At 45.4% G+C, this 12,884-nt stretch overlaps 1 protein-coding gene across 2 annotated transcripts in view; it reads right to left on the bottom strand.

Annotated features, from left to right (window-relative positions):
• The window catches only part of Insc (INSC spindle orientation adaptor protein), a 106,788-nt gene that overhangs the window by 55,018 nt on the left and 38,886 nt on the right, over window positions 1-12,884 (bottom strand). For both annotated transcript variants that reach the window (XM_021197255.2, XM_029539028.1), the window contains exons 3-5: window positions 5,489-5,834; window positions 4,557-4,609; window positions 2,924-3,047 (exon numbers count right to left, since the gene is read on the bottom strand). In XM_021197255.2, the coding sequence (XP_021052914.1) occupies window positions 2,924-3,047; window positions 4,557-4,609; window positions 5,489-5,834 (523 nt within the window). The remainder of the gene's footprint in view (window positions 1-2,923; window positions 3,048-4,556; window positions 4,610-5,488; window positions 5,835-12,884) is intronic.

Below are 12,884 nucleotides of genomic sequence, written 5' to 3'. Positions count from 1 at the left end.
GACCTCACTCCTCACTGCAGATGTGAGATGACCTCACTCACTGCAGATGTGAGATGACCTCACTCCTCACTGCAGATGTGAGATGACCTCACTCAAATCCCTGCTGCTCTGACTTGGACTCACATGCAAACATAAAGTCAAAACAAACTTCTTCCCTCCAATTGCTCCTAACAGATTTCTTGTTGCAATGAGTAACGAATACATCCCTTACAAACAGACTGGAAGAAAGCCCCCTATCTGGGATAAGCAATAGAAGTGAAGTTTGTTTTCCATTTGCTTTGTTCTCCCAGGGAGCTAGAAGATAAGTTGGAAGAAACATCTGGAAATGCTACTTCTCTGGCAAGTGTACTTCGGCTGTCTCTGCCTTGCTTTAAATAGCTCAGGGCAGCCTTGCTTTACCTGCTCTGGACAGCATGCTGAGCAAAATCTGAAAGTAACAAACAGAATTGGAAAGAAATGTTAGGCCTGTTGTCAGGAAATCTACACATGATTTCATGGCCATGACATCATGAACTGCCTCTCAGCCATCTAGAAGCAAATTGATTGCTGACAATGGCCCCACTAAGGACTTGGGTTATCCTTTGGGGAAGGAAGATGAAGGATGCCCCACAGACAGCTGGCTTCCCTCTGCTCCATCTTCCATCAGCCTAAACCAAGTGGTTAAAATAATACCAGTATACAATTATGAAATTGGAACACTCCTGTAGCAAAAAGTTACTGTATTCTTTTAAGGCAGAGCATATTAACAATCAATAATATAAAATCCAGAAACTGTTGCCAAGAACCTTGCATTATTTCATTTACTTCAACCCAACCCACTGTAGTAGCAAGGAAAGCTAGGGTTAGATTAAGAGATTTGCCCAATTGTGCAAAATGACTTAGTAGCAGTCAGAATTTAAACTCTTGGTTCCAAACCATATGCCTAGTCTACTACCTCTACCCTATGATGCCCACATTCATAGAATTACAACCTGTTGAGAGAGAATGACATTCAGCCCAATTTCAGTCTACTGTCTCTGTCCTCCAGTCACCGCTGGCCCACCTTAGCCATGGGGCTTTCCTGGGACAGCCCTTCCCATCACTGGGAAGCCCCACTGCTCCACATGCTATATCCTGGAGGTTACATCCAATGACCCTAGTACACTTCTCTTGTACACTCCAAAGCATTTTGTTAGATTTGAATGTCCCTTTCTAGATTGAGCATCTCCTGACCCCTCCGAATTAAAAAAAAAAAACAAAAAACAAAAAACAAAAACAAAAAACAAAAAAACCCTCCATCCCTTTGCTCTTGGAGCGTCCTCTAAGTGTACATGATGAATAATTATCATTGTCAGCTTGACTAGATTTGGAAACACCTAGGAGATACACTTGTAAGCATGCCTGTGAGGATGTTCTCGGAAGGTTTAACAAAGATGGAAGGCCTACTCTGACTGTGGGTGGTACCATTCAGCATGCTAGAATCCCAGGATGAATAGAAAGGGAGGAAGGAAGAGGTCTCCTGAGGATTAGCAGTCTCTGCTCTCTACTTCCCTCTTCTCAGATGCAAGGTGTACACGAGGCATGTTTCTGCCACTGTGAACTCTGCCACGACTTCCTGTCACATAGACTGGTCCTTTCTCAAACCATAGGGTTTTAAATCTTCTTCAGACTTCAATACTTCTGTTCATCATTCACTAGATTTTTTTTTTTTTTTTTTTTGCTAACATGGACAGATATGTTTTAATGCTTCAGTTTGTGGCAGTGAACCCTAAAGGGAACACCCTTGCTCCTCTGTGTCACTGATAACACTGGTTCACTAACTAAGAATGCCTATCACCTTAGCCTATCACCTGTGCCTGAGAGCCCCGATGTTCTTAGGGTCCCAAAGCACAAATGCAGTCTTGAGACCTTCATTCCATTTGTCTCTGATTCTAAGGACAGGAAGAGTAGCCTTTGAGGACCCTCCTGTGGCTGAGGATGAGAATACTTGGGACCAGCTGCACTGTCACAGGAGTAAGAACAGGGACCGAGGAACGACTTGCAGGAGAATCAGGCCATAAGAGCCGGGCCCCATGCAAAATGGGATGCACACAAGAAAGGATGAGAAGAACCTCTGAGCTCATCAGAGAGGTCGATTTTGGAGAAAATCAGACTTTTATTATTTATGGGAGGCTTTTATTTGGTGGTGGGAAAGAATGGTAAGTATGTGGCACAGTATTCCTGAACTATAAATAACATGTAAATAGCTCTTATAATGAAAACCTTATGTAGACTGCTGTATTGGGAGGCATCAAGAATAACAAAGTCAGGAGAGGGAAATAATGTGTGTTTAACCCAGCCCGTCCACCTGCTCTTCACTTCTTCTTACTTTCATTCCTGGGCAAGTGTTACCTCACGGATCACACAGGGGGTGGGAATGTAGACTCTGTTGTGAACCAGTTTATGGTACATCTGTTGTCAGACATCAGACTGCACCACACCCTCTTTCTGGAATCAAGTATGAGCCTGCCTAGACGCAGAGGATGACCTTTCTAGTGCTCTCTGTGGCCAGAACTTCAAAGGCTGGCTTACCCCTTGCCAGTAGCTTATGTTCTTCAAGATCAGCAGGCCCCCTGTGTGCACTGTAAATAGTAGCTCAACAGAGAAGGTTTAGGGAACTGAGAAGAGAGCTGAAAGATGCTCCAGGCTCTGGCACCCCCTTGCCCTGTGACTTTTGCTAGATCTCTCTCCTCTCTGAACTCTAGTTCTCACATCTGGAAACTCCAGAGCTGGGTTAGATATTCTGGAAACTCTGACTAAATCTTGACAATCTCCACATAGATGCTGAAGAGGGTTCCTCTCGAGAAAGGCCACTTCACATTTCCTCCCAGTCTGGCTGAATCACTCACTGCCCCTCCCTCCATGCTGATCCCACAGTGTCCTCTGTCTCCCAATTCACACTGACCTGCACTTCCCGTGTGAGGGCCAGCTCCAGTAGCTGACCAAAGTGCTCTCCCAGCAGGCTCAGGGTCTCACTCACGCAGGCCTTCATCGACTTCAGAACATGCTCATTTTCTACTTGGAGGCACCTGGGAGGGAGAACCAGAAAGTGGGCCACCAGAAGGGGTGCTCAGTTGGACCACAGCTGTGGCTAGGGCAAACCTGGCTTGCTCAAAGCATGCTGTGTGGGCAAGTAGTCTGGTCAAAATGGTGCCTGGGGTAGAGGAGCAGTTACTTTTGGAGAAGGTAGTGCTCTCTCTATAGAGCTTGTAGGAATTGCTGCCTATACATAATTAAGACTCAAACAATAGCAATACCAATGGACATGTTAATATGGAAAAGGTAAAGTTTGAGGATCCCGCCTCAGACAAAGACCCATGCGCAATGACTGACTATGAGAAGAGAGTTAGCCTTGCTTCTTATTGGTTGTTCAATCCAAAGTGATCAGCCTTGAAACTATATACACTCACCACCAAAACAGAAAAAATAGATTCAGAGAGTTTTGTGTGTGTGTGTGTGTGTGTGTGTGTGTCATATGTGTGCATATATACACAGGTATGAATGTATATAATAATAAAATGATCAAAAGAAAAATAACTATTAGTTGACAGTGGGGGCATGAGAGGGCATTGAGGGAGAAAAGTAATATGGTTCTATTTCAGTTTAAAGCTTATTTCTAACAAGAAAAACAAAGAATTGCTACCACAATATGAAAAAAAAAAGTTGCTTCCAAAGTTTTTCTTCACAGACAAGAAAAGCAGTGGGGATTAGTTGAAGTCCACCCCATGATCTGAGAATACTCTACCCAGAAAGGAAAAGGACTCTCTGGCTTCCCACAGAGGCCAGGGTGAAGGAGCACGTCAGCACACACTCAGGATATATGTCACTATGAGGCTAAGTGTGTGTGTGTGTGTGTGTGTGTGTGTGTGCCTCTGAGTGTGAGCTCATGGATGTTTATGCTGTAAGAGAGTGGGGAGGGGCTGTGGGTGGATTTCTGAGGTGGTATGAGTGTGTGTTTATGTGGCAGAGGGAGAGAGAGAGAGAGAGAGAGAGAGAGAGAGAGAGAGAGAGAGAGAGAGAGAGTCTGTGAAGAGCTGTCTCTGTGCATGTGTGGATGTGTGAGTTCAGCTTTCACCTGACCTGGCTCTTACCTTCAGATTGTAGTGCAAAAGAGTTCTCCAAACCTAAAGGAAACCTTTCCCCATCATTGGCTTACCTCGAACCTTCCTCGAACACCTAAGGCTCTCTTCTACCTTTCCCTAGCCTCTGATCATGGGACAAAAACTTCATGGGAATCTTTCATTATTTAATTTTACTTTTTGGTTTTATTATGCAGTCCTTGCTGGCCTGGAACTCATTATGCAAACTGTGCTGGACTTGTAACGATCCTCCTGCCTCTGCCTTCTAAGTGCTACAGTTACAGACATGCATCACTATACTGACTTCAAGATAAACTTTTGAGGTTCCTGAGAATGCCCAGATAAAGAAACCCCAGCCTATCACCACCTAGTGCAACCACTGACACCCAGAGAAGAGACTAGTCCATTGCAGAGCCAGAGGGAGGCTGGCTGGCCAAGCAGAGAACAGGGTGCACTTACCTCTCTGTGACTGCAGAGAGCTCAGAGCATTTCTCCATGAGCAGCTTCTCCACCTGTAGTTAAAAAAAAAAAAAAAAAAAAAGATCACCGTGATTCCATTGGGGACCAGCTGCTGCACTGAGCACTCTGGGGTATGACAGTGGAGGGGAGACAGTCACAGAAATGAGAGCACATGGCTAGCCAAGGAGGTCAAGGTCAACTGCTGTGAGAGACTGAGAAAAGCTGGCATGCAATTAGTTATACTGAGGGATCTACCAGGAGAAAGAGCTATTTAAGCTGCATTTAAAGAATGATTAGACACTCAGTGCCCGCACAACAAAGGAAGGAAAAGTTTAAGATGAAGGATGAAAAGAAGAAAGAGAGAGAAAAAATCCGATGAGGAGGGTACATGTTCAGTGGTTCACTTTTGACTTTGGGAAGATTCTAATGCACTTTGGGACCAGAAAAGCTGGGTCTGAACCTTCCTGTCATCATCTTCTGCTTAACTTGGGGCAAATGACTCAGCTTCAAGGGTCTATCTCCTCAACCATGATACTGTAATGCCAATCTGTTCAGCCAACAGCTTGGCGTGTTTTACATGTTATTTATTTTGTAGTCATCATCCCTGAATAAATGCTGCTACACACACCCATAAGCACTAAGACATAGAGGAGTCAAGTAACTTGCCAAAGTCACAGTGTAGATGGACAATTGAAGCCAGGTCATTTGTACTCAGTTTTTTTTGTTTTGTTTTGTTTATTTGTTTGTTTGTTTGATAGGAAACGCCCACCACAATGCCTTGCACACGTATATATTCATTAAATGTCCTCCCCAACCTTCTCTACTTGGTTACAAGACATGGGAGGCTACTGGCCAGGAAAGGTTCAGACTCCAGAACTCAGGAAGGCATTCCCACACCCAGCACCTACTAGCACTATCCCAGCATGGCTGACCTGGCCCATTTCCTGTGAGGCTGTCCTGCCGATGGTGCTGTACTCGCTGACCATGGAGCGTGCATGGCATGTCAGACGCACACTCATGCTGTGCACACGTGCCCAGCGGTCCTGGGCCAGCTTCTGCCCGATCCTTCGAAGCTCAGTGCTGATGACCCAGCCCCGCTTCAAGAGCAGCTGTAGAGGATCTCCTGGACCAGGACCACCTGCTAGGATAAGGTCACCTTGCGTGTCTTCCTCCAGGCTGATGGGCTTTGCCTGCAAGACGCACATGCACTCACACTCGGTCATGAGCTTCAGATCTTCCATCCAGCGCTGAACCGAGTCTACCTGCATGAAGTGTAACCTGCAACCAGGAACAGTGGCAGGGTGATTGCCAGCACCCCACCTTTTCCAAACAGTTCCCATCCCGGGCCACCAGTGTTCACAGAGCACGTAGTTTAAGTTCAGCATTATCTTTCCAGTCCTCCCCATTATTTCTCAGGATCATCATCGAACAACTAATAAGATGGAGGCACAATGCTTTGAGGGCAGGTGACCAGACTGATGAATGGCATGACGCCCAAAAGAAGGTGTCAAATAAAAGTGGCATAAAGAGAACTGTGGCAGACCTACATGGGCATATTGTGTGCATTTTCTTAAAATAATAATAATGCCTTCCAGAAAGTTGGTAGCAACGAAAACAGTTTCCAAAAGAAGAGAAAAAAAAAAGCAATATACAGAGTACAAACAAAAAAGAAGATAATGGCACACAAATGATAATCTAGAGAAAATGTTCAAAGGAAAGCTACAAAGCCTAAGGGTTCTATGGGGGCGATGGCATCAAAGCCTTTCCCTTCTGTCTTTCAACTTTTCTCTAACTTCCAGTTTGTCTATAGTGCGAAGGTAAGCTTATAATGAACCAGAGTAATTCCACTTACTCAGTAATTTCAGACATTAATGAGACAGTGAACACATTATGAGTTCAATGTATTTATTATCATGTATGTGTCGGTATTGTGGGGAAGCCGACACTGGGTTTCCACTTGCAAGAAGCTTCTGGGCATCTTAAAGGAAGAAGATGTGTGAGGAATGAGGAGATGAAGGAGCCCCCACCATCATCTTCCAGCATGACAGGACAGCTGGTTACAACCTTCATCCGCCATGTATGAACTACGAATAAGCTGGGCACCACCAGGATTCATGGCTAACTGCTTCTACTGTGAACACAAGTGTGACTGCCCACTTCATGCCTCTGCTGCGATGCCTACCCAATGAACTGAATCCTCTCAAATCATAAGCTAAAATAAACTCTTCCATATGTTACTTCTCTCAGGTATTTGGTCACAGCAATTATTTGGATGTACTTAATACATCTCCCAGGCAGAAAGACAAAGCTTTGGCACTAAGATGTATTAATCCTATCCCCTCCCTGTGCTGCCAAATGACTGTCATAGCGACTGGAGCTGTTGCCCGCACATGATGCTGATGATGGAACTTAGGCTGTTGAGGAGAAACTCCAGGATCACGAGGGTCCAAGCATCATTTCTGATGCCTGTTAGCTACAGAACTCCGTCTGAAACACATGAGAATCTCTAAGCAGATTTTAATCAGCAACCTCCCAGAGAGTGAAGGTCCTCTGGGGACTGAAAGCAGGATGAGGCGGACCTTTGAGACAAAGATGAGGAAAGGATCTCAGAGTTGTAGAGCAGGGTACTGTTGTTGGGACACATGGAGGCAGAGGAGGTATGCTTGAGATAGGCCAGTCAAAGGGACAATGAGTCAGTCCCTCAGAGTAGATTTGTGCATTTGGAAGAGCAGGAACAGAGAAGAGGAGGAACAGAAACCACATCTTGAGGGATCCAGACATTCACACTGAAAGCCTCGGCACCCTGTTGACGGGTGGCGGGACATCACGGAGGGTTGGAGACTGGAGGAGACAAAAGACAGGTAAATCGCAGCACTTAGAACCACCTGCCAGGGCCAGCTTTCCGTATGCTCCTTGAGAATGAGCATGAGCAAGAGCACTGGATTTTCTGAGTGGAGACACACTCAACCCTGGCCAGCCAGGGTGTGTTAGCCATCTCTCTGTGACTGCGGTAAAGCACTTTAGGTGATTTATAAGGAGACAATAACTGGTTCTGTTCATGGTTTCAGAGCTTTCAGCCCATGGTTACTTTGTTCCATTGCTTTGAGGACTGTGGTGAGGTGTAAGTGCTTCTTTCAAGGCCCAGGCCCCCAGCAATCTCACTAAGGCCCTGCCTCTCACGCCTCTCAACAGCGCCCCCTGCTGGAAGCAAAGTGTTCAACAAAGGGACCTTTGGAGACCATCTGGGAACCAAATCATAACAATTATCAGGGCCTCCAGTGGAGCCTCCAAGGGGGAGCCAGGAAGGAGAGGAGAAGACTAGAGCCATGAATGTTGCAGGCCTAGACCCATCTTGGAAAGCCTATAGACCCAATGCTCAAGCACTGGTCAAACTCCTCACCTCCGACCCACACAGGAGGCACGCTCAATCCTTGCTATTTAAAATCTATAAGGATGAGAAAGACAGTGAGAATTTTAGAAGCTGTGTAAATTGAAGTCTCAATCCATTCCTCATTCTTCTGGCAAACGTAGATTGACAAAACTATTGATTTCTCTGGCATATGTGTGTTTGTGCCTGTATGTGTCTGTGGTTATAAATTCATCTAGGATTCCCTCCTGTGTTTCTGTGTGGGTTTATCTCCCAACCTGCGCAGGTGCTGAGATATGTGTGTGTGTGTGTGTGTGTGTGTGTGTGTGTGTGTGTGTGTGTGTGTGNTGTGTGTGTGTGTGTGTGTGTGTGTGTGTGTGTGTGTGTGTGTGTGTGTGTGTGCATCTGTGTGTCTGTGTGTTTGTGTATGTGTGTCTTTACCAGTCTCTAGTCTCATGTCACATAAACTTTATTTGAAATAAAGGAGATGGAGCTTGAGCATGGGATCAGTGACTCAGTTCCAAAGAAAAGACTAGAAAAGGAAAGAGACAAGTGACTCTGTGGTGGAGACTGACACCATATGTCCTGGTGACCATGGTCAGCAGCATGAATGTTAGATCTTGTTGATAGCACACATCTGGTATGTTAAAGGGGGCACGTCAGCACTGTGGTATTCTTTCTTTAAAATACATGATTTAATCTCATGGTGAAAAGGCATCAGACAAATACTAATTATGGGTTTGTGCTGCCTAGTTTTATGTCATCTTGACACAGCTAAAGTGCTTTTAGAACAGGGGCACTCAGTTGAGAAAATGCTCCCATTAGATTGGAATTTGGGGAACCTGTGATGCACTTTCTTGATTGCTGATGGGGGAAGAGCTCAGCCCATTGTGGGTGGTGCTACTTCAGGGTAGGTGGTCCAGAGGGTAAAAAAACAAAACAAAACAAAACAAAACAAAGCAACATCTGAACAAGCCATGGGGAACAAGCCAGTAAGCAGCCCTCCTCCGTGGCCTCTGCTTCAGTTCCTGCCTTCCGATTCCTGTGTCAAGTTTCTGCCCTGGACTCCCTTAATGACACAATAGCAATGTGAAAGTATGAGCTGAAAGAAACCCTTTTCTCCCAAGTTGCTTTTGGTGGTGGTGTTTTGTCACAGCAAAAGAAACACTAGCTAAGATGGGATCACACTACAAAACAATGTGGCTCTGCTCCTTAAAGCTGTCAGAAACTGAATGAAAGGCCATCCACTGACTGTCCTACCTCGGGATCCATTCCATATCCAATTACCAAACCCAGACACTATTGTGGATGCCAACAAGTGCTTGCTGACAGGAGCCTGGTACAGCTGTCTCCTGAGAGGCCCTGCCAGTGCCTGACAAATACAGAAGTGGAAGCTCACGGCCATCCATGGGACTGAGCACAGGGTCCCCAATGAAGGATCTAGAGAAAGAACCCAAGGAGCTGAAGGGGTTTGAAGCCCCATAGGAGGAACAACAACATGAACTAACCAGTAACCCCAGAGCTCCCAGAGACTATACCACCAACCAAAGAGTTGGAGAGACTCATGGCTCCAGTTGCATATGTAGCAGAGGATGGCTTTGTGGGACATCAATGGCAGGAGAGGCCCTTGGTCTTGTGAAGGCACAATGCCCCAGTGTCAGAGGATCCCAGGATAGGGGAGGGAGAGTGGGTAGGCTAGTGAGCAGGGGGAGGGGGGATAGGATGGGGGGTTTCAGAGGGGAAATAGGGAAAGGGGATAAAATTTGAAATGTAAATAAAGAAAATATCTAATTAAAAAATGACAACTTCAAAAAAACTGTCAAAGAAAAATGGGAGGAACCATCATAGGCCAGATGAGACCTAGAAGATCCAGATGAGACCTAGAAGATCCAGATAAGACCTAGAAGATCCAGATGAGACCTAGAAGATCCAGATGAGACCTAGAAGATGTGCTGAGTACACAGAAGATGATGTTCAGGAAAGAATCCTGAAACGGAACAGTGGCATGTGTGGGCAAACTGAGGAACTCTAGACAGCATCTGAAATTCAGTTAAATAGTAATGGATCCATGATAGCTCCTTAGTGTGACAAATAAAACTTATGAATGATCAGGGAACCATGGAGCCAGGAGAAACACATCCTATTGTCTCTGCAACTTTCTCTACATCTAGAGCCGTCTTCTTATGGACAGTGTTGTTTTTAGAAACAATGGCATCTCTCACCAGAATGAAGTTCACTCCCTTGCTCCTTCCTCAATCAAAAGCCTGAGCTGAGCTGGTTGGCCCACCGTATGTAATGAGTCCCTCTGTAGGAAGGCTGGTGGGACCTGGCTAATGAGGCAGGAGTGGGGCTTCTTCAGAGAACCTTGGAGTGGAAGGAAAGGGGGAGACTGCTTGGGCTGTGGGAGAAACCCACTGACTTTGCTGTCCAGTGGGGGCATCCTGATTTACCCTTAAAGCTTACTGCAGCTGAATCTCAGGTGGCTTCTTGGACATGTACCTTCTGATCACTCTGAAGCCATGTCTTAAGGACCCTCAGATTAAGTCCCAATGCCCCATCTCCCTCCTCAATCATAAAAAATAAACAGCACTAGTGTTATGGTTTGTATATGCTCAGCCCAGGGAGTGGCACTATCAGAAGGTGTGGCCTTGTTGGAGAAGGTGTGGCCTTGTTGGAGTAGGTTCGTCACTGTGGGGTTGGGCTTTAAGACTCTCATCCTAGCTGCCTGGAAGCCAGTATTCTGCTAGCTGCCTTCAAATGGAGATGTAGAACTCTTAGCTCCTTCTGCACCATACCTGCCTGGATGCTGCCATATTCTAGCCTTGATAATGGACTGAACCTCTGAACCTGTAAGCAGCCCCAATTAAATGTTGTTTTTATAAGGGTTGCCTTGGTCATAGTGTCTGTTCACAACAGTAAAACCCTAAGACAGTTAGCCTGGGTTGGTAGCCTATTGTCATCCATCCGAGGTTAACAAGGCTTGCTTACACAATGAGGATAGACAGCCTGCACAGACAACTTACTGGTCATTTTCCTTTTCCTGATATTGTTATTGAAATTTAACACATGTACATGAAAGTACAAGATTGAACTTGATACATTTTCATATGGTCAACATACACACATAACCACATTTTTTAAAAAGGGACAAAACAATCTGTCATGTGATCATGTCAGTACTTAGGAAGCAGAGACAGCAGGATTGCTTCAAGTTCAAGGACGTCCCAGACTGTATTGTGAATTCCAGGCCAACTTGGGTGACAGAGTTAGATGTTCATGGTCACCGTGACCTACATACAAAGCCAAATGAGACTAATAAGACTGTCTAAAAAAATAAATAATAAAGATTAATGAAGCTAATTGAGGACGGAAGAAAAGGGGAGATCTGTGGAGAGGCCCCTTATACATCTAGAAGAAAGTACAAGTTATTGGTAAAGAATAGAAATTTATGCAAATATTAGATATTTTTGGACCAACATCTTATTATAAAGTAGTCACAATGAAATACTCAAGGAAATGAGGTGATAATCAAAGAGTTTACATTCAGCCATAAAGACTCAAATAGATGAGGAATCCTGGGCTCCTGTAGGAACAGTGTTCTTGGAGAACAACCCTTCAACAATGGTTAAGAAAGAGGGTCAGAGAAATGGCTCAGTGCTTAAGAGCATTGGCTTCCCTTCCAGGGTACCCAGGATCCATTCTCTGGCTGTACATGGCAGCTCACAACTATCTGTAACTCCAGTTCCAGGAATCTGATGTCCCCTTTCAACTCCATGGACACTGTGCATGCATGTGGTGCACATACAGGCAGTCAGGCAAACACTCATCCATATAAAATAAATATGTATTTTAACAAAATGGTTGAGGAAGGGCTGAGGTATTCTCCTGCTTCAGGATGTTTGCCTATCATGCCAAGGCCCTGCGTTCCAGTCTCAGCAGTGAAGCAGACTATTAGGAAGATAAAATCATGAAGACGTTAACACTGATTAATAAAGGTGATGAACGAGAGAAGAGTCAACGGCTAGACCCTGATCTGTGACTGCAGCGGTAGAACCCATGTAGGAAGGAACTTGGAAGCCAATGCTGGGCTCTGATCGAGGCAGACGTTTAACAGACCTTCCCTTTCTGCTTTTCAAGATATTCAGTCTCTCGCTGCCCTGCATGGAACTTCATTCCACGCATGCAGATGTGTGTCCCACGTGTCGTCACAGAGTCCATCTGGACATTCACTCTTCTACTGAACCATCATTTACTTAGTGCCTGGGATGCGCCAGGAAATGGGATACATGCGCCAGGAAGTGGGATAAGCCAGCAAACAAAACAGCCGACATTAATCCCCTTGTGGAAAAGGCACATGATAAGCAGAAAGTAAATGATAAAAACGGAATAAATGAGAACTGTGTGGTGCTCTGAGAACTGATCATTTCTACTGAAAAGGTGAGGCAGAATTGGGGGCATCAGAAATCTTCTGTGAGGCACAAGGTCATTGCCATTTTAAATGAGTGGTCATGGTACCGTTTCCTGAGACTGTATGTCACGAGCACACTCTCTCAGGAGGCAAGATTAGCCATGATAAAATATGGGAACTGAGTGCTCACCACAGAGGACAGGACCCAGGCAAAGGCCCTGGGAGGGAACTAACAGGGAGACAGGGTGGCTACAGTGGAGTGTATGGGAGAAAAAGTAGAAGGTGAGCTCAGGGCTGGCTAGCACATCAGTGGCTTCTGGGGTTACAGATTACCTTGAGGTTTGTTCTGTGTAATAGAATGTTTCTTGGATTCTCCTAGGACTATCATCACAGGTATCGTTTGGGACCACGCAGCCCATATACCTCTCTATAACCCAAATGGCCCAGGTTCTAACACATTTATTCATTTTCTCTCTGTGTCTCTCTCTGTGTCTCTGTGTGTCTGTTCGCTCTCCCTCCCCCTCCCCCTCCCTCTCTCCCTCCCTCTTTCTTT

The sequence above is a fragment of the Mus pahari genome, chromosome 1, assembly GCF_900095145.1.
Source record: "Mus pahari chromosome 1, PAHARI_EIJ_v1.1, whole genome shotgun sequence".
NCBI lineage: Eukaryota > Metazoa > Chordata > Mammalia > Rodentia > Muridae > Mus > Mus pahari.
This window is presented reverse-complemented; position numbering and strand designations above follow the sequence as displayed.